The sequence below is a fragment of the Lepus europaeus genome, chromosome 14, assembly GCF_033115175.1.
Source record: "Lepus europaeus isolate LE1 chromosome 14, mLepTim1.pri, whole genome shotgun sequence".
Lineage (NCBI taxonomy): Eukaryota > Metazoa > Chordata > Mammalia > Lagomorpha > Leporidae > Lepus > Lepus europaeus.
Window position 1 is genome coordinate 13,535,448 of NC_084840.1, and position 22,872 is coordinate 13,558,319.

The following is a 22,872-nucleotide window of genomic DNA, read 5'->3' on the forward strand; positions in this document are numbered from 1 at the left end:
CAAACAAATAGTAAAAAAGTGCTTTCATGTATACTTTTTGTGGGCCAAGGATAAATAAAAGAAGGAAATAGTAAATTATAAGGAAGTTAGAGTCCTTTTGCAGGCCCTCATAGTTTTACATGGGGGCAATTTTGATAGCTGGCTTGCTGATCTTCCTGTCTCTGTTGTGCTACTTGTTTCTCTCTGTGTTACATATTCCTGTGGGATGGATCTTTATTTGAAATCATGTTGGTCTTCTGTTCAAAAATCACCCATTGCTTCCCATTGTCAGAAAGTAAATAAGTAAATCAGTAAAAATGAAATAAATTAGTAAAAAACTTGTAAGTTCCCAGACCTTCTGCAGTCTAGCTACTTCTTACTTCTAACTTGGTTTTCCTACATAAATCCTCCATGCCAATCAGATCGTAAAACTCATTGTCAACTCTCTATGTCTCGGGCTTTTTTGCAGGGAAACATTTTGTTTATTTGCTGACTTCGGCATGCAATGACCTCTTTATCAATGTGATCTGTTCTTAAAAAGCTGGTGCACTGAGCTCTGTCCCCACAAGACTTTCCCAGCCCATCCCTAGGTGGTATGATTTTCTAGGCGCTTTGCAGCAGCTGTTACTTCAGTAGTTCACCATGTAGATAGAGTCCACAACATACTGCATAGTGATAGCTCTTCAGCCTTGCTCTTAGTCAATCACTTAATGTTTCACAAATGGTCTTACTCCATTAAACACATTGAAGGAAGAACTAGGTACTACTCCATGCTATCCACAGTACTTTATACATTATAGATATATAATCAGCATTTGTTTATTTAATTTATAAAATTGAGTTATCTGTAAAGATTTATCATTCTCTCTCATTCCAAGTCTTCTCCTTAAACTGCTAAATATGCTGTGATATTGCCAAACTTGGATCCTTACATACTGCTTACATTCTATGGGAACCTGCTATATACAGAGATTCTTCACAGACATTTCTCATTCCATTGTATTGTAAGCAGACCGAGGCCAGGTCTCTACTTTTTTCTTTCACATCTCACATAGCATTCTGTAAGGGTGCAATACAGAGTAGATGTTTTGTAAATTTGAAAGAATGGTAAATTGAAGTTTCAATGAAGGGGTCAAGCTGTGGTTGCTGTCAGGCACCAAAGTTAATTATGAGTAATATCAAAATACAGAATGTCAAAATACAAATAATGGGCTCCAGGCTTTTGACTAGCTGACACTCCTTTCAGGGTTCTGCGGAAATTCTTGAGCACAGTTTCCAGGAGAGGATCTGTAAAGAGATTGCCTTGGAGAGACTTACTTCTGTGTTGAGTTGCAGCCTACCTCTGATTTAGAGTTGGCAGGTATGATCCAGTCCCAAGCAACATGAGAGTAGCTTCAGTGTCACCTAAACTTGGGAGGCAGAGGAGAGGAAGCTGTGGCAAGGCAGGTTGGATTTTCCAGCTGCTTGAGGAGTCTTCAGATGGAAGGGGATGATACCTAGCCTGAAAGAGCAGAAGGAATAGGAAAAAAAGGAGAAATAATTTAGGTCTTCCTTCGGGAGTTGGCTTTGCCGAGAAAAAAGTTTGAATTCTAAATTGCATTGGCACTTTTGATCATTATCTGTGATTGGATATTCTATTTACTATATGTTTGTAAAAATATTTATTTATCTGAAAAGCTGAGCAACCAACAGAGACTCTTCCATCTGCTGGTTCACTCCCCAAATGGCTATAACAGCCAGGTCCACGCCAGGCCAGAACCAGGAGCCAAGAACTCCATCCTGGTCTCTCACATGGGCAGCAGGGGCCCCAGCAGTTGGGCCACCCTACCAATGCCTTCCCTGGCGCATTAGCAGGAAGGTGAGTGGGAAGCAGAGTACCCGGGACTTGACTCAGCTCTCTCAGATGTGATGCCGGCATTGCTAGTGGTGGCTTAACATGCTGCTCTATAGGTTTTCAAGAGTGATGATGACACTGTTTTTGAAATGCGAGCAGAAAAGTCATATGATCTTCTGGAAATTTTAATCTAGATGCAAGGAAATCCTTCTCACTAATTCTTACCTCACAAATTGTTCAATATTCCTCTTAACTGCTTGACACAAGTGAGTGTAACTTGTTCAAGATCACACAGTCTCGCTGGAATTCAGATCCAATGTGATCCATATAGGAGCTTTTTGATTAAATCTTAAAAATACACATTTAGACATAAAGGTAAATGGGAAAACAAATACAATACATGAGAATACTCTAAATTATCAATTTAATTTAAAATACTCTAAATTTCAAATACAATAAATGAAAATACTCTAAATTATCAATTAAAAATAGAGTTTCAGATTGCATTTTAAAATCCTAGTTAATTTAAGGTCGAATTGCAGAAGTGCTCTTTCTAACCCTCCACTTTTGTTAAAAGGAGCTGGAATATAGACCCTGAAAATCTTAGAAAGTCGTGGTGAGCATGAATATAATCATACAGAAGAAGGTGTGGGGAGAACCCAGAAAGAGCTATGCATTTGTCAGTTTTTGTTTTCACTATTCATTTGAATGCTGTTGGAAAAGCTCATTTTTCTCACCTTGATGAAGTCAATTCTAATAATTCGGTTAGTGGATATTAAATATACTTCTTTGATTTGGAATTAGGGAAAAGACTAAAAGACAGTGAAGTCAAAACTATAAGCAGGAGCTTGTTATGGGATAGATGTCACCATTCATGGTAGAATTCCATATTAGGAGCAAACGCCTTCCTTTCACTGTAGAAGCACTCCATGGTGAGAGCCTTCTGCCAGCCTTACATACAGCAGACATTTGTTTAAGGAGTTGTGGGGAACTATAAATATGACAGAAGACAAAATCTTTATTCCTAGGCTGGTATTGTGACATAGCAAGTAAAGCTGCCACCTGCAACACCTGCATCCCATATGGGCACTGGTTTGAGCCTGGCTGCTCCACTTACAATCCAGCTCCCTGCTAATGTACCTGGGAGAGCAATGGAAGATGGCTCAAGTGCTTAGGTCCCTGACACCCATGTGGGAGACCCAGAAGAAGCGCCTGGTTTCTGGCTTCAGTCTGGCCCAGCCCTGGCTGTGGTGGCCATTTAGGGAGTGAATTAGCAGATGGAAGATCTCTTTCTATCTCTTTCTGTGTTTCTTCCTCTCTCTAATTTTGCCTTTCAAATACATAAACAAATCCTTTTTTTAAAAAAATAATTGTTTCCAAGTAGAATACAGTGAAATTAGCCATGCAGGACATAACTGAGAAAGGAGCCCTCAAACAAATCACATATGTCTAGCATTACCGCTAGAACAATCTTTCCTTTTTGTCCCATTTTTATGATCTTCAGTGCTGCGCACGCGCGTGTGTGTGTGCGACACTTCGAGTTACTCACTGGATTTGGCATGTTATTTCTAAGAGAAGAATTCAAAGCCTGCCATGACACTGGTCTCTTCACAATAGTTGTGGAGTAACATCATCCATTTCAGTTTTTCTCAAACACTATTTACATTCTGCTCCCTTACATTCCTAAACTTGAGTTAGCCCTGCACTTCTACAAGGTTATGCCTGAAAATTATATGAAAACTCCTTTTCTGATCTATTTGTTATAAGTGTAATTATAACCTAGTCTTTATTTGTTTAACAGGAATACACTGTGAAGAAGACATCGACGAATGCTCTTCAAATCCTTGTCAAAATGGTGGCACTTGTGAGAACCTGCCTGGGAGTTATATCTGCAGATGCCCATTTGATAATCTTTCTGGAGTCTTTTATGGAGGAGAGAACTGTTCTGATGTGCTCCTGGGCTGTGCCCACCACCACTGCCTAAACAATGGCATATGCATTCCCCACTTCCAAAATGGCCAGCACGGATTCAGCTGCCTGTGTCCATCTGGCTATGCAGGGTCCCTGTGTGAAATCATCACCACATTTTCATTTGAGGGCAATGGCTTCCTGTGGGTCACAAGTGGTTCAGATACCACCGTGGACTCGGTGTGCACCATAGCCCTCAGGTTTCAGACTGTTCAGCCAACGGCACTTCTGCTTCTCCGAGGCAACAGGGACATGTTTGTGAAGCTGGCGCTGCTGAATGGCTACGTTCACTTGTTAGTCCAAGTCCGTAATCAGTCCAAGGTGCTTCTGTACATTCCCCACAACACCAGCGATGGGGAGTGGCATTCCGCAGAGGCCACATTTGCAGAGGATGTGACTCTTATCTTAAAGGACAGCTCCTGTGAAAATGAATGCATCGCTACAGCTCCGGCTCCGTTTCTAAGTCATCAGTCAATATGTGCTTCACAGGACTCCTTTTTGGGTGGTTTCCCAGTGGGAACCACCAACAGGACCATCGCCCTGCTTAACATCTCTGATATACCACCCACACCTTCCTTTGTAGGCTGTCTCCAAGACATTAAAATCGATTTGCATCACATCACCCTGGAGAACATTGCACGGGGCTCTTCACCAAATGTCAAGGCAGGCTGTGTGAGAAAGGACTGGTGTGAAAATCAACCTTGTCAAAACAGAGGACGCTGCACCAACCTGTGGCTTAGTTACCAGTGTGATTGCTACAGGCCCTACACAGGCCCCGACTGTCTGAGAGGTGAGAGAAGGCTGGGTGCCCAGGAGCGCCCTGCCGCTGAGCAGCTGAAACAGCCAGCCGGCTACTGTCCGTTACGAAATATAATGACCCCTCAGGACTTCCGCTGCTGGCTGCCACTGTTGAGGACAAGGAAGAGGGCAGCGATGTGCATTAATTAATTTTGAGTGGATTCATAGGACATGAGTTTCACTCATGCAGAGAGCTAAATAAGCCCGTAACTCCTAACCAAATGAATTTGAAGCTCGTCAATGCTATGTACTGGTATAGTATCTTGTGCACAGTAGTTTCTCAGTAAATATTCACTTCCTTCCACTTTTTCAAGTATGTAATTCATACTTGCTCCAAAATCATGCTTAAGTTTAGTGCATTTATAAATCTTATGTTATTCACACTATCTTTTTTCGGTATTGCATTGGAGAAAACTGATATTCTTCGTAGTTTTTTTTTTCTTTTAAATATTTATTTATTTGAAAATCAGAGTTACCTAGAGAGAGAAGGAGAGGCAGAGAAAGAGAGAGAGGTCTTCCATCTACTGGTTCACTCCCCAATTGGCCACAATGGCTGGAGCTGCACTGATCGGAAGCCAGGAGCCAGGAGCTTCCTCCAGGTCTCCCACACGGGTGCAGGGGCCCAAGGACTTAGGCCATCTTCTATTGCTTTCTCAGGCCATAGCAGAGAGCTGGATGGGAAGTGGAGCAGCCAGCTCTCGAACTGGGATGCTGGTACTGCAGGCGGCTGCTTTACCTGCTACACCACAGTGCTGGCCCCCTTCTTAGGTGTTTTAAGAAAAAAAAAAAAGGATGAGGGGAGGGAGGGAAGGAGATAAAGAGGGAGAAAGGGAAGGAAGGAAAGGAAGGAAGGAGGGAGGGGAGGGTGGGAGGAAGGAATGAAGGAGGGAAGCAAGGGAGGGAGGGAGGGAGAGAGGAAGGAGGGAGAAATGAAAGAAAGAAAGATAACAACAGTAACACTTGGTGGATGCCATAAACAAGCTATCTAATTTCTCTGCCTAATCACAGTTTGCAATGTACTTCAAAATCCTTAATTTTCAACAACATTTCAAAGATTGCTGTTGAAAGTGAGCAATGCATACCTGTTTCTTTTAATTATTATTATCATGCACTAAAAAAAATCTGTGAGGTAATTGTTACGGACTGCTTTGAAGTTGAGCTGTAATTTACTCCAAGATTTCAGAGTAAGCTGAAATAGGACAACATCTGGTAAATAGTATTCCCTGTTTTATATGAAGTAAAATTAAAACCAGTCTTAGCCAAGCCCTGGGCCATGTTCAAATGGCTAAGAATTATTAGAAACTCTTCACGGGTCCCCCCACGACAGCATTCATTACAAATCGTGGCCCTGTTTGACCATGAGGTATGGCATCTCGTAGCTCCATGTAATATTTTAAGTAGAGTGGCAAGTTGGTTAGTGATTTTTTTAAGGGAGAAAAGGGGAAATTATGCTGAGGCAATGTTCACTTTTTTTGAAGAAAAATTTAATTGACCTAAGGCAATATTTTTACTACATATACAAAATAACAAACAGATGCGGATTCATTTTGACTGGCTTCCAGATGCAGTGACCCATGAGGTTAATACTGACCATGGAGATGCTGACTGTCCTAGCAAATAGACTCAGGGGATTCAATCCAGTGGCTTCTGGCTTGCTTTATTTTTTATTCAACTTGGGAAAATAATTAACTTTTTTTAAACCAAGTTGCTGAATTGGTTACCCACTACATCTCCATTTCCTTATACCCCATGCTATGTGAAATTGCTTAATCCACAAGAAAATGTTTGGCTTCAAATGATTACTTTAGAGGGAGGGAGTTCTGTAAGATCTTTTTTTTTTTTCCCCTCAAAAATTCTCTGTATATTTTTAAGGAAAATTATATTTTTCATATCACCTCCTAGCCAAAAATTAGAATACTCTGTATGTGTGGTTATCTATGAGGAATTTTTCTGTGGAGTTTATTCCTATTACAAAAAAAAATGCTAAGAAGCAGTCATGAGAACAGGGAGTCTTTCTGTCATTGCACATGTATATTCAAAAGAGCAGCAATGCACTGAAAAACAAAGGCAAGCTTCACCCAATTTGTAGTTTTGCCTCAGTGTTCCACAATCATGATACACATTTCAATAAACAAGCAGGCTAGGTACAGGATTTCCTTGGTTGGCTAAACACAAAAGACACAGAGATTTCCAAAGTGATCTTTTAAAAAAAATGTATATAATCTCTCAATGAGGAGAGTTCTGAGAAAGATTTCCCTAAGTTCAATTCTCAGTCTGTCTATAAGGTTATTTCAGCACTATCTTTTATCCATAGCTTGCTTGGATTATAGAGTTTCCAAGATAATTGTCCAGAATAAATGCATCATCTACCCCTTGTCCCTTGGACAGCATTTGATTCATAAAACCCATTTAGATATGTCTGCTCTTCAGGCCTGTGCTCCATCTTCGAGAATTTTAGCATTTTAGAATTACATTTCTTTAGGATAGAAGGCACTTCATTCCATGAGTAACTTTTTTGCACCATTGTCCCAAACTCCAGTTTAACCACCAGGAATGGAGAATTTCACTTGTCTTAATAAAAATCCCACAAATACTTTCTCCTTATATTTAGCTATGATCTGTCCCTGAATTTTATTCATGGACCATTTTGTAATTATTGAAGACACACAAATTTTTTAAAAATGTTAGCCTGTCTTCCTCTTGAAAATATTTAAATACTTAAGAAAAGTGTCTGGAACCATCCAAGATGCATATTCCAAGGTGTACCCTATGACATAGTTTCAGATACTTCATCAACTACCTGCTTGCTTTGGAATAAACGTGCTAATCCACATTCCTTCTAAAATGTGGTAGTGCCTGAATGTACTTGAAGACTCAGCTGCACAGAACCCTAAACTCCCTCGTTCTACATAATGTTCTTCTCTTTTGGTAGCCTCATTTCACGACTGCCTCACTTTGAGTCATTGTCACTCATGCCAGAGCCCCGTTTCTCTCACTGTAAACCTATGAAGACATATTTAGATCTAAGCACCTTTTTGTTCATTCTTATTAAATTTCATCTTGTAGAAACCCATCAATAATTAAAGCTGGTCAGAATTATCTCTCATCAGTATATGTTGTCCCTCTTCATGACACAACACATATGGAGCCATACCTTCCATGTCCACAACCTTGTCATATGTGGCTTCAGGTGTTTTTAAAATCATGTCACAAATCGTACACTCTGACAGTGTGTGATTTCTGAAGAATAGGACTGCTGGAGAGTCAAGCTTCTGAGAAAAAAAATACATAACAGGCCTGCATTCTGTCTTTTAATCTGGATCCACAAAGTGAGGCTGCAGGCATCTTGGGGTGACCTGCAGTACCCTACCACCCCTGAGGTTGAGTGATTCAGTGCAAATCCTCAAACCTCACCAACTTCAAGAGCCAGATTTTCTTATTAAGCATTTTATCTCACACGAAAGTGCTGCAGTACATTCAGAGATGTTAACCTCTTCAAAGGGTTATTTTATCTAACAGTATGCTTTGAAAGCTACCTGTAGTTGCCTGGAGCAGGTGGTCTCCAAATGCAGATTCAAAATGCAGTGTTCCTGTAGGAAATCAAGTGTGAGATCTGAAAATGTCGCCTTTTATTCAGGAGGCCTTCAAACGCAGATAGCTGCTTCAGCAAGTTTCACCATAATTCAGCTCAACTAAAATATGTCTTACGTCTGTCCAAGCCTTCACTGGACTATGTGATGACATTCAAACATGCTGTAATATCATCCTTTTTCTGGTTGAGCCTGGGATGTAAAAATGTGAGGACAGAAATATCATTTGGACATTGCTGTTGTCAAGGTCATCATTGATGTTCCATTTCTCCAGTGTCTTAAGACTCAGGTTTTGGACCTCTTGTTTTCTCTCCAAATATTCACTCTCACAGCAACCTCATCAAGTCTTATGGCATTACCTAATTTATCTACAATGACAAATTATTACAGCTAACAAAGAACATGTTTCCTGAACCTCTGTATCAACTGACTACTAGTCAATTCCACCTCGGTCACTAATAGGGCATCCCAATTGAATTTGGACTTGCACTTCTCAAAATAATCTCCAGTTTTCTTCCCATCTCTGCAAACAAGAATTCAGACATTTAGCTGCTTGGGTCAAAAGCCTCTGAGATGAACTTGCTCCAGAGAATTGTGTTGGTTCTACCATCAAATATTTTGAGGGGCATCATTCAGCCTAAAGTTTAAGATGCTTGTTAAGATGTCTGCATCCCATATTAGAGTGTGAGGGTTCAATCGCCGGCTCTAGTTCCTGATCCCAGCTTCCTGCTAATGAAGATCCTGGGAAGTGGTGGTAATGGCTCAAATAATTGAGTTCGCCACTCACACAGGAGTCCTGGGTTGAGTTTCTAGCCAGCTGGGTGCCTTTTCTTGGAGGAGGGGTGCCACTGCACATTAGTATGAGTGAACCACTAGATGGGAGCTCACTTGCTCACTTTTTCTGCCTCTTAAATAAATACATAATTAAAATTAAAATCCATACATTTTTGAAAAGTCTTTTCCTGCTCACTGGCTCCATGATACCTATGATCCAAGCTATCATTATTTCCCTCTTGAATTACTACAATAATGTCCCTACTTTCATTGGATTTTTGCTCCAATGTCACCTTTTCAGGGTTCTTCACTAATTATTATTTTAAAAATAAAACATTCATAATTCTACTACTGCTCCCAAATCTCCCTGTTCCCTTCCTCTACCTGATTTACTTTATACTAATGAATTCTCACCTCCTGACATATTATATAATTTCCTTCCTTGTCTGTATCTGATGTGTCTCCTCCAACTAGAAGGTAAGTTTTAGGCAGATAGGAATTTTTGCTCTTATATATCCTCAGTCTTTTAAAATGTCACATTGCCCTGTTATACATCTCAAGAGTTTTGTTGAGGTGAGGCACGTGTCAATAGTACGGCCACATCAGTGTAGTCCTAACTCACTAAGGACAGATAGCACTGGGTGGGCTCATTACTCAGCTTTGCTCCCTACTACTTCTTTGTCTCTTACGCCTCTGCTACTCCCAACCATCGCAATAGAAGGAGGCAGCTTCTTTGTTCAACTGCTTGCCTCTCATTATGTGAAGTGTCATACACAAAGTGGATTTGCCAATCTAATTATTGATTTCTGTCCTTTCCTAAAAATAAATTGGTTTAAAGACCTGTTTGCTTCAGCATGCCTCCAAAGAGCAAGAATAATGATTGCTTGAATGGTCTGTTGATAGATGTCACATCTGTAATATGTTGCTCTTGCCCAAATATGTCTTTCCCCAATTTGGAGTGTAGGTGTGCCTGTTATTCTACCACCTGAACCCATCTTTTTCTCCTTTGTGATCAACGGGCCTCAACTATTAACTACAAACTGAAATGATATCACTTGGGGGATAAAATAAACTCAGATGTTCAGAAAATGAGTCCAAACTGTTATTCTATGGAATAACCCTGTCTCATGTATGTATTTATACAAGTGAACAGATGTTTTCTCACATTCCTTTTTACTTTTGAGTCATAAGATGTTTTTTCTTTTGTTTCTGATCTTCGACCTGGATTCTGAAGAGTATGTGGCAGGCAGATTTGGCCAGGATGATTCAACTGGATATGCTGTCTTTAATCTTGATGAGAGTCCCGGAGAGAACTTCAGCATCTCTATGTTTATCCGAACTCAGCGACCGTCAGGCTTGATTCTAGCTTTGGAAAACAGCACTTATCAATATATCCGTGTCTGGCTGGAACATGGCAGACTAGCAATGCTGACCCCAAACTCTCCCAAATTAGTAGTAAAATTTGTTCTTAGTGATGGAAATGTCCATCTGATAACTTTGAAAATCCAGCCAAATAAAATTGAACTCTACCAGTCTTCACAAAACCTCGCATTTGTTTCTACTCCTACGTGGAAAATCCAAAGAGGGGATGTGATCTACATTGGCGGCCTGCCTAGCAGACAAGAGACTGAAGTTAGTGGTGGGTTCTTCAAAGGATGCATCCAAGACATACAATTAAACCACCAAAATCTGGAATTCTTCCCAAATTCAACAAGCAATACTTCCCACAACCCAATTCTTGTCAACGTGACCCAAGGATGTACTGGAGACAACATCTGCAAGGTAGGATTATTCATACCAACTACAGATGTGCTGTAAGACGAAACTTTTATTTTACTGAACTGGTGACTTATGAAAGTAATTCTGAAGACAATGTAACTGGCCCACCAGTAATAGAATGTTTCATCTCTATTTTCACAGCAAAGCTGGGGGATACACCTTGATGCCTAATAATGTGGCCTTGATTTTATGGCATCAGGGTTGATTTAGCCGACCCCAAAGAACTCTAGCTGCAGACTTCCAGCCCTACAATTAAATTACCTAGCAATAATAATATATTAGATTCTAAACGTTTAAATTTATTTATTTACTTGTCTATTTATTTATTTATTGAAAGGCAAAGAGCCAAACATGGAGAGACTGAGACAGACACACAGAGATTGCCAGTCTGCTAGATCACTCCCTAAATGTCAGCAACAGCAGGGGCTAGACCAGGATAAGCCAGGAGCCCAAACTCAATCTGGGTCTCTTTCATGGGTCTCAGGATCCGAAGTACTTAGGCCATCACCTGCTGTCTCCTAGGATTCATATTAGCTGGAAATTGGAATTGGAATCAGAGAGAAGACTCAGCCCCAGGCACTCTGATGTGCGATGAGGGTATCCCAATGGCATCTTGAACACCCTGTAACTCCTAAACTCTTAATGGCATCCCTGAGGTTTAACTGAATTAACTCTTCTTGTAGGATACCTTTAGCTTCATCTAAGATGACCAGCTACTGTTGTTATAATCTTTTATTAAGTCAACAGGAAAAAAATCTGGGCAATAACTTCTTGCAGTAGTTGGAGTTCAAATCCTCTGAAATATAACTTTTCAGAGCCCATGTTTTACTTGACATATTTTGTGTGCCATAAATTCCGCATGACCTTTCAAAGGAAGGAAGGAAACAGACTTTAGGTTAAACATTTTTTGAGCTTCGATTCTTGCCATATACTAGGCTTGGTTTTAAATACACAAAAATGGGGGCAGGTTTAGTGGCACAGCAGGTTAAAGCCCAGGCCTGCAGTGACAGCATCCCATATGGGCACCGGTTCCACTTCTAAACCACTTCTGATGCAGCTCCCTGCTAATGCACCTGGGAAAGCAGCACAAGAAGGCCCAAGTGCATGGGCCCCTCCACCCATGTGGAAAAACTGGAAGAATCTCCTGGCCCCTAGTTTCAGATCAGCTCAGCTCCAGCCATTGTAGACATTTGGGGAGTGAACCAGCAGATGGAAGACCTCTCTCTGTGTCTCTACCTCTCTCTGTAACCTTGCCTTTCAAATAAAATAAATAAATAAAATAAATAAATACAAATGAATCATTACAACGTTACTGTAAGAATACTTCCACTGCCCCAGGCTCTGTTTTCCATGATTATTCCATTCATTTCTGTTGAAGGACTATTGTATAAGGCAGACATTATTACTGTTCTTGTTGACATTACTTACAGATGTAAAAGACCAAGGTTTAGAAAGATTCTATAAACTAAATCACTATTAGTGGTAGATATGGGATAAATAAAGTTTGGGCTCTAAGAAAATGTCCTCTTAAATACTTATATTTTGAATATTTTTGTGAGTGGCCATGTGAGGATTCAAATACTAGTAATATGTCTGATGCAGAAGCAGAGTAACTTTTGGGTGGGCCATCAAGGACCAGTGCAAAGGATCGGGTACCCACCTTCTCCATTTCATTTCTTTATGGGATATTGGACAAGTAGAGGGGCCTCTGCTTCCTCACCTGTGGAAACTGGAGTAGTGATCTCTACCCCAAAAGATTGATTAGTACGTGTAAAATTGCCGAGGCATTTGTAAATTACAAATAATACTGTCATTCTTCACAAATCCTTGTGTTATAGATAAATTTTTTATATTTTCTGTCTGGCTCTTCCTCCCCACTCTCTATCTCTCATTTACCCTCTCCCCCCTCCATCCTAATTTCCTAGAAAGGAATTGACAATGGTAGTAGGTGGTTTTCTTCTGTTCAATTAAAAATGGATATAGAAATTATAAAATGTAAAGATTTAGGGAAATCAGCACCTAAAAATAACAGAGAATGTGATGTCACCTCTTCATATCTAAGTGCCAGGATGTTCTTATACTTTTGATTTTCTTTCCATTCAGTCCAAGCCCTGTCACAATGGAGGCGTCTGCTACCCGCTGTGGGATGACTTCTCTTGCTCCTGTCCGGCACACACAACTGGCAAGGCCTGCGAGCAGGTGCACTGGTGCCTGCTCAGCCCCTGTGCTCCTGTAGCCCAGTGCCAGGTGGTGCCTCAGGGATTTGAGTGTAAGTAGAGTTTACACCTACCACTCTCCCAGTGAAATGGGGCCTTCAGCTGTTCCCAGAGGAAACTCGTAAAGAGAATACAGACAAGGCCTGCTCATGAGACTGGTGGTTGTCACTCACACGTGAGCAGTGACATAGGCCCAGTATGAGCAGAGGAAGAAACAGCACTGGCCTGTGGTCTCCTCCTGCCTCTGGGTGTCTGGATGGGAAGCAGATGTCATAGCTATGGCCCGTGATCACTTAACACTGATTTCCAAGGAAAGCATGGACAAGCTGCTGTCCTCATCATCTAGAACTCCCTTCCCTGTGAAACAGGGCCATCGATGGCAGGTTTCCCTGAGGTCATCCTGTGACCTTGTGTGTGAAGAGTGCAGTACAGCAGGCCCTCGGTTGGGGTTTGCTGAGTTTGTCCCTCGTTGTGAAAGGTTCTCCTGCCCATCTTCACTCCCGCAGGACACAACTTCCCAAATCCAACCTCCTTCCAAATCCCACGGGAATACTGTAGTTGGAGCGCAGAGCCCTGCCCTAACCACACTGCTTGCATTGTCTGTCCTCTCTCCTGCTGCCGAGGGTCCTCTGTCCCGTCTAGCAGCAGCTCCTTAGGCCAGCACTGAATTCTGAACTCTTCCCTTACACAAAGACTTTGCCCCTAAATTTTTCTCCAGCAGCACCAATTTTTCCTCACAAAAAAAAAAAAAAAAAAAAAAAAAGAAAAGAAAAAACAATTGTTTGCCTTGATTTCCCTGACCTCCATCCTCAGAACTACCATCCCACACAGTGAGGAAAATAAAACCCTCTACTGAGCTGTCCTCAAAATGCCACCTGTGTCTGACCCCATTCTCACGGGATGGGTCAGGCTGCAGCACAACACCCACACCACCTGTGCCTTCACCCAGAGCTTCAGGGTGGTCTTCTTCATCTATTCAGGTTTCTACCCACATGCCCTCCCCTCTGGCTTTATTTTTCTCAACATCTCTTGCCAATCCTTGGTATTTTGTTCCAGTCGTATGTGTATATGTTTGTCATCTATTTTCTCACTAGAATGTGAGTTTCTCAAGGCAAAGAAAGTTTCTATGTGGTTTCTCACATTGCATTTAACCCTTCGAATACTATACCAAGTGAGTAAGGTGTGAGTAAATATTTGTTAAGGGAATAAGTTCATTATTACTTGCCTTTGAATTTACTATATTTTTACTTAACTGCTCTAGATATGAAGTACAAAATCTGCAAGAAAAGTGCATAAATTGCATTAGAAAACTCTGCACTAAAATAATGGAATGGAATTGGAGGATAGAATGAATTGATATCAGTAGTAAGATCTTATTTACTCTGGGTCCCAAATTGACTGAGGAAAGAGAAAAATGTATTTACTCTTATGCTTCTATATTTAAAAAAAACATTAAACAGTCCTATATTGAATACATTGCACTGTCTATATACTTGGGGAATTTTCTTTTTTTTAAAGATTTTATTTATTTATATGACAGGTAGAGTTACAGACAGTGAGTGGGAGAGACAGAGAGAAAGGTCTCTTTCTTTCGTTGGTTCACTCGCCAAATGGCTGTAACGGCTGGAGCTGTGCCGATCCAAAGCCAGGAGCCAGGTGCTTTTTCCTGGTCTCCCATGCGGGTGCAGGGACCCAAGCACTTGGGCCGTCTTCTACTGCCTTCCCAGGCCACAGCAGAGAGCTGGATCGGAAGTGACACAGCAGGGACTCGAACCGGCGTCCATATGGGATTCTGGCATTGCAGGCGGAGGATCAACTTAGTGGGCCACTGCGCCAACACCTTGGGGAAATTTTCTAGAAGAATTTGTGGACATTTATATCTCATATTTAAGAAATGTGAGCTACGCATACATACAATACATGATTACTTGGCATAAGGAATGTAATCTAGTTTCTAATATGGCACAGGAATTTAATCACAATCTTCCCAACATTATGTCTCTGAACGATTTACTTAAAATAATTTAGTAATTGTTAATTTTATTGTTAATCTTTTGATAGAAATACCAAAGTTGTTAGTTCCAGGTGCATTTTACAGAGAGGTTCAAACCATTTTGTACATTTTCACAGGGAAAAAAGAGTAGGATTTCTTTCTTTTTTAAAAAATAATTTATTTATTTATTTTAGAGACAGAGTAACAAACATAGAGAGGGAGAGACAGAAAGAGAGGTCTTCCACCCACTGGTTCACTCCCCAAATGGCTGCAATGGTGATCTGAAGCCAAGAGCTTCTTCCTGGTCTCCCACATGGGTACAGGGGCCCAAGCACTTAGGCCATCTTCCAGTGCTTTCCCAGGCCACACCAGTGAGTTGGATTGGAAGAGGAGCAGCCAGGACTTGAACCAGGGCCCATATGGGATGCTGGCACCACAAGCAGGGGCTTAACCTACTATGCCACAGCGCCAGCCTCAAGAGTAGGATTTCTAAACACAGAGGCAGCTCAAGAAAAACAGCCCTGTTGTACACCTCTCTTCAGTCTACACAGAAAGTGCTGTGGGATTTGGACACACACAGGTCAGAAAGAAGCAGAGTGAATGTCTACTGCTACCACAATGCTGCTACAGAAAGAGCCTGGCCGTGGCATACAGAAGAGTCCTAGTAGCATTCTTTTGAAAGCCTGACTTATCTTAGTGAAGAGAAAAAAAAAATGAATTGGAAATCCACAGTAAGAATTGTAAATCAGTTTCTTAATTGACAGATGTGAACCCCAGAGTCTACTTTTGCCGTCTTGCATAATTTTAATTTTATGTGGTCTTACAACACTGTTGTATTTCCTTTTCAAATGTAGTATATTGAGATCAGAGTTGACCCAACTGCACACTCTCAAAGGTCAGGCTCGTCCTTCATCCTGCGTGCCCTGTGAAGACCTGTCATTCTTCTCTGTGTCCTACCATGGTTTAAAGCATGACTTACACACTGACACCTCACTCGAGAGACTGGTGTGTTTATTACACCAAAGCTCCCTGAAGAAAAGACAAAGTATAAATGTGGTTGTGTGTGTGTGGTTTGTACTTGGATCTCCAGAAGGGAGCTCAGGCTCCTAGCAGTGGTAGTAAAACAGATCTCTGCAGCATTATAGCCAATATTGTTCCTTCTGGTGTTGGACAGCCAAGGCCAGTTGTCATTTTAGTATTGACTTAAAAGCATATAACGAGACACGTGCTGTTATTTCATTCTCTAAACTCCAATTTCTCCTTAATTTCCCGTTCCAAATCAAGTGAAATTTTAATCCCGTCAACCAATACACTTGAATAAAAACACTTGGATGATATGTTTTTCTCTCGCTATGGTTTCTAATCATTATCTCACTTTCCAAAATAAAGGATGGAGAAGTTACTTTTGTAGACTATTCGTTTCATAATTTTTCTGAGCACTTACTATATGCCATACAATATTCCAGGCATAGTGCTTTGATGCAAACCTAAACAAAGAAGATCCTTGAGTCTCACCAAGTTTGTGTTCCAGTGCTGAAAGACAGTTAAGGGGCCTGCCAACAAATAAATAATTCTCACATAATTTCATATGATAATATGAGCCATGAAGGAAATAAAAGAGAGGATGGGCTGGAGAGTGAATGCAGGGAAGAAGATGTTTTAACCTGGGGAGGCAGAGGAGAGCTTCTCAGAGGATGTAACATGTGGACAGGTATCAACATCAAGGACGGGCCAGGTATGGAAAGATCTGGGGGTAGAATAATCCAGGCATAAGTAACAGCAAATGTAAAAGTCCTGGGTTGGGAGCAAGTCTAGTGTCTTCAAGGCATGACAAGCAGTAGCATGTAAAGGAAGAAGATGTGTAGAAATTGGAGTTGGGCAGTTAGCCAGGAATCAGAGCAATGGACTCTCGTGGGTGGTATTTGGAATCAAGATTTATTTCTTTACATGATGAAGACTAATGGAGGTCTCTTGGGCTTAGGAGAGGTTGTGCTATGGATCTGCAGAGTTATAGAAATAAGGGCACCAAGAAATAATTAGCTAACATGCTAGCTGATGGTGGTTGGGTGCAGTAGCCGACAAATAAGGAATTACAGTTTTATAAGGTCAATTGCTATTGAAAAATGGAACAAAATGAGAACAGAGAATTGACCACTGGATTGAACAACACACAGGTCATTGTGACCTTAGGATGGGTTTCAGTGAAGTGATCGGGACAAAAGCCTGAATGGCCCGTGTTAAAGAGAAAATTGAAGATAAGAAAATAAAACGATGATGAAAAGTTTTGCTGGTAATCAGAACAGAGAAATAAGAAAGCAGCCAGGCGGAGGACAGTGATTTTGGGACTTGTGTATATTTTCATTTTTTAGGCTGGGGACAATTATAGCACATTGTTGTACCGATGAGACAAACCAAAGGGGAGGGGGAATTGTGCAGGACAGAAAAGGGATGAACATAGGGACAATGGCTTAAAGAGGTGAAAATGAATGGGAACCAGAACGAGCTGAAAGGGTTGACCTTGGATGAAAGTAAGGACAGTGCATCCATCAAATCAGGATGGGAAGTGGAGTGGATCCAGACACTGCAGGGACAGATTTGGTGAAAGCTGAGACCATTCTTACTTCTCCTGTTTCCTCAAGACGGTGTTGTGCATGATCGCGCACTGAGGCAAGATTAGTTGTCTTAAGAGATAGTTCTGAGTTAATGATCTTGTGGAGTGTGAAAAACCCTTTTTGCAGAGAAATGCAGTAAGATTGCCCCAAAATGCTGGGCTCACATGTAATACGTGTGCATAAAAATGAGAGCTATTAATGTGTTTGTGTATTTTTACCCCAACTCCCTGAAACTACCTGGATATGGGAACAGAGCCGGTAGCTTGGTGCATAATTGGAGTTTGCCAGAAGAATGATCAGTCATTTGGAATGCTGATTTTAAATGCCGACAGGACAGCTTAATCAGAAGCCAGACTCCACTGCTGCCATGCTGTGTCACCAAAGCTGGATTTGTAATTTTTTTCTGCTCAATCTCTTTATATGTAAAGCAGATAATAAGTGTTTTTTTATGGGAGGAAACTCAAACTAAAAATTGTTGTGCATTAGTATTTCAATGGGAAAAGTATATGGTCTATATGGTCAGGATTTTAGTATCAGATCACCTAGGTTTGACACTTTGGCTATATTATTTATTAATTACATGACCATGAGCAAATTACTTAACATCATAAGTCTCAATTCCTTCTTCATAAAATGACGATAACAATAATAATGATAACACCTATGTTCAACAGTGTTGGGTTAGACATAATATAAAAGCAGCTAGCATGGTCCTAGCTTACATCAAACAATCAATGCAGATGTCATTAACACAGCATCATTATTATTAGTGGAAGTAATTAAGCAAACATTCTCAATATAACAAATTTGTTGATTAACATTTCTTTCTTTCTAGGTATTGCAAATGCTGTTTTTAGTGGACAAAGTGGTGAAATATTATTCAAAAGCAACAGGAACATTTCCAGAGAACTCACCAATATCACATTTGGTTTTAGGACAAGAGATGCAAATGCACAAATATTGCATGCAGAAAAAGAGCCTGAATTTCTTAATGTTAGTATCCAAGATTCTAGATTATTCTTTCAGTTACAGAGTGGCAACAGTATTGATCTGCTGAGTCTGACAAGTGTGCAGCCCGTGAACGATGGCACGTGGCACCAAGTGACCCTTTCTATGGCAAACCCACTAGCCCAAGCCTCCAGGTGGCACATGGAAGTGGACAACCAAGCACCTGTTGCAACCAGTTCAATTGCCACTGGAAACCTCAACTTTTTGAAGGATAATACAGACATCCATGTGGGTGGCCCAGCTGTTGACAGAATGAAGGGCATGCAAGGGTGCCTAAGTACAATTGAAATTGGAGGCATTTATCTCTCTTACTTTGAAAATGGCCAAGGTTTCCTTCCTAAACCTCAGAAGGAGCAGTTTCTCAAAATCTCCAGAAATCCAGTGGCTACAGGCTGTTTGCAGTTAAATGCCTGCAACCCCAACCCCTGTTTGCATGGAGGAAACTGTGAAGACATCTATAGCTCTTATCACTGCTACTGTCCCTTGGGATGGTCAGGGACACACTGTGAACTCAACGTTGATGAATGTTTTTCCAGTCCCTGTATCCATGGCAACTGCTCTGACCAACTTGCAGCCTACCACTGCAGGTGTGAGCCTGGATATACCGGTGTGAACTGTGAAGTGCATATGGACAACTGCCAGGGCCATCAATGCGCAAATGGAGCCACCTGCATTAGTGAGACTGATGGCTATTCTTGTCAGTGTTCGGAAAATTTTACAGGAAAATTTTGCAGGTGAGAATAAAGTCCCTTTGAACTTCGGTCTTTGAAGCTATGCTCTCCATTTTCCTCATCACATAGGAAAGTTCTTCCCTCTAGGTATACAAAAGTACTGTGCTGAAGAGGGCTAACACTGGTCTTGCAAAGATAGAACCTCTCTTGCTGGGATGTACTATGGGTAAGAATGCCAGTGTTTCAATCAGACTTCAGGCAAGATGTTTTCTTAGTCATGTTTGTTAGAATATATCTTAGGAGCAAGAGCGCCCAAGTTTGACAGCCTTAAGGCCTCCGGAAACAAATACATTGACAATAAATCCAAAGGCTGGATTTTAGTATTGTTAGGGAAGATAGGAGTTCCACTGCTAAAATAGCCCTCTGGGGTATTTCAGGCAGGTAAATATTGTCAAATCCTGAAAAGACCACATTAAAGTACAGTTTTCAAAAGGTGAAATTAGACTCTCAGACAAATATAAGGTGAACGTGTTTGGATGATTTTGTCATTAATTAATGAGGGACATAGTAAGATATAAGGATATATTTGTTCAAAGGACAATCTAAAGGATATGTGTGTATGTATGTATGTGTGTTTGTATGTATATGTGTGTAGACATGTGTATGTGTATGCATGTGTGTTTGTGTGTAAAGACAAGAATAGGAAATGCAGAATTATTTGATTTACTATCAAGTAAAACAAATCAGTGTTTAAAATCTTTTCTAGAACGTGACAATGGAATTGTACGCAAAATTCATTTACATTAGTATCATTTCCTACAACTTACAAAGTTCTACAGATGTTACTTCCTCTGAGGTAATGGACTCCTTTGCCAACATAACTGGCCTGTTTAAAAGTAAGAGAAATTCAGGATGAAAATCAGTATTCCACGGTGACTTTGGATAAGTAAAATAAGCATGTATGCCCTAGTAACTAGTTCACCCGAATGTTTTTATGCCTACTTCATCAAAGTCAAGTTCTCAAAGACTGAACTTCTCAAAAGTACCTACTAATGAGATTCAGAAATTATTTATTGAAGCTAAGATGTATATAAAGCTTCATATTTGCATTGCTAATTGACCTCTTTCAAAGCTGGTTGACATTTTCGGCTCTTTTGAAAGTCCTTATGATATCTCTTTAAAATAGAATTGATTAGTTCTGGTGAGAAGAGACTCACCATCATATAGTCTCCTTTCTCCGTTTTAGCTACAGCACACACAGCAGGACAAAATTCAGTTCCCTTCACATTTCCTAAAGACTTATGATGCATATCTTACCATGCACATGCACAGTGCGGGTCAAAGGACATTCTTAAAGTCCTGTAAACATCAGCCCTTTCAAGCCACTGGATTTTGCCTGCAAGAAGTTCTGCTTAGCTTCTAATGATGTGTTCTGCATTGTGTTAAGGATTCTTTATTATGTACCATTTTGTGGCTATCCAAGAGAGCCATACTCTGGATTCACATGCAGTTCCTATTGAGGGCTCTACACAACCTCCAGGAGAGCATTTGGCTTGCATTCTGCAGCACTATGAATCATTAGATAGGAAGCAGCAAGTCTTGGCAGGGTAACTGCAGTTCAGCTCTGAAAGCCAACAGAGAAATCACATGAGTGCTTGGGTACCAGAGTGTTGTCCTTGCTTTCCTGGCCTTTATAGAGATGCAATTTTCCTATGGCCTTTGTTGATTTATTGGCAAAGCAGCAGCAAATCTAGCGATAGCATGTTCCTTTCCAGCACTAAATTTATTGCCATCCCATGGCATAGATCTTATCTCACGAATGAAAACTGCGTAGAAGTGGAAGATGGATAGCCATGCTTGTTACAGCACCCTCCAGCAGGAGCTTCATGCGGGAGAAAGTGAGTCCTGTATAATGCAGTGCAATTATGCATTTGTAGCTCCTCCAGCCTGAGAACTTAATTAGCTTGGCATCGACTGCATATATGAACTTTGCAAAACGTTTCCTTGAATGAAACGAACAAGACGAACAGCTGTGGCTGTCCTTTTATCTCTCTAGACACAGCAGATTACCCTCGGTGGTCTGTGGGAATGAGAAGACAAACCGCACTTGCTACAACGGAGGCAACTGCACAGAGCTGCAGGCGGAGTTCAAATGTACTTGCCGGCCCGGTTTTACTGGAGAATGGTGAGTCACACTAGATCTTGATGGAGGAGAATTCTGGGTAAAGAACAGAAAGTTCATTTTCTCCTGTGCTTTTTCATCTCAGTTCCCATAGGAAAATCTCGGCTGACATGTGGGTCCAGGCAGAGTCAAACAATAAAAAAGAAGAAAAATGACAGTGCAGGTCAAAGTAGAGAACACTTTATCAGCCAAGACTTCTAATAGGGAAACATGGTTTTTAAACAGTATAATGTAATTGCTATTTTTCTTTCTTGCAAGTACTTCAAGATTCACAGTCCCCACCCAACCCCCATTAACTCTAACACACGCTACAAACACAACTGCTCTTGAAGTAAAATAAATTCACGGAAAGGATCGCCTGCTAGAATTACCCACAAGCCCAAGTCCATCCTCCTTAGCCATAGGATGCTCCCTTCCACAGAGAAACCTTTCAGCTCTTCTTTACCTACTGCAGGAGCTGTCAAGGGATACAACCTAAGACCTGCAACAAATGCAGGTGAATCTGGATATGCCTTTGACTAGTAGCGGGTGAGGACAAGGGAGAAAGTGCCTGCTCCACATCTGTGTTCCCCAAACAGTTACAAACCAGGGCTCCACTGAGTAATTATATTGCATACATAGATAATAGCAAACCGTCTATTTAGCACTGTGTCATGCACCTTTCAAATATCACCTAATTCTTATTGCTCTGCAAGGCTTTATTATTTTTTATTATTTATTTTAAGATTTTATTATTTCTATTTTGCATATGAACTGAGGCTGAGAGGGTGCATGACAGATTAGATGCCAGTCAAAATGTATGCTTTGGTAGGATTAAAGCCTCTGCTTATCTATAGGATATGAATAAATTTTGCTCACTACAATTAAAAGAAAATGGAAAAAGTGCTTCTCCATTTCATATGTCATCCTGGGTAAGATGTGTTGGTCTCTAATCAAATGTCTTACATTGAACTAATTAAATAAGTTAGTTGAACACATTTGACAGAGATTTTGACTGACTTAATTTTTCCTATAAAAATAGGTGGTAAAATGATGAGTATATTTGCAGTTCATTATAATTACAGTTTGAATCGACTTGAGTTTCTCTTTTTCAGCTGGCTCTTTTGGCATCACAGATGAGCTCTTTTGCCAATTTTATGAAACAGCAGGGAATTTGGGTATCGCTGCCTTTTCCCCTTCTAACAGTCAGTGGCCAGCCTTTCTTTCACAGCCTGCCATCGCTGGTTGGCTTTCAGTGGCCCCTGCAGTCAACGTATATTTGCATGGAAGGGAGAGAGCCCTCAGTCCCATTCTACTTCCCGTCACATCGATTTCTTCCATGCAGTTTATTAACTCAGAGCCTACACAGTTGGCCTCCATTTCCATATAACTTCAAAATATTGCAGATATTTTCTTGCTCTAAATTTTGAACAATTCCTTAACTTGCTTTAAATGCTGGTTGTTTCCTGGCTTAATGTCACTTTTCTGC

The 22,872-nt window shown here is 40.8% G+C and overlaps 1 protein-coding gene across 4 annotated transcripts in view; it reads left to right on the top strand.

The window, feature by feature from the left end:
* CRB1 (crumbs cell polarity complex component 1) overlaps positions 1-22,872 on the top strand; it is a 244,451-nt gene that overhangs the window by 185,940 nt on the left and 35,639 nt on the right. For all 4 annotated transcript variants that reach the window (XM_062211545.1, XM_062211546.1, XM_062211543.1 and 1 more), the window contains 5 exons: positions 3,615-4,571; positions 10,178-10,725; positions 12,826-12,991; positions 18,379-19,285; positions 21,279-21,407. In XM_062211545.1, coding sequence (XP_062067529.1) covers positions 3,615-4,571; positions 10,178-10,725; positions 12,826-12,991; positions 18,379-19,285; positions 21,279-21,407 — 2,707 coding nt within the window. The remainder of the gene's footprint in view (positions 1-3,614; positions 4,572-10,177; positions 10,726-12,825; positions 12,992-18,378; positions 19,286-21,278; positions 21,408-22,872) is intronic.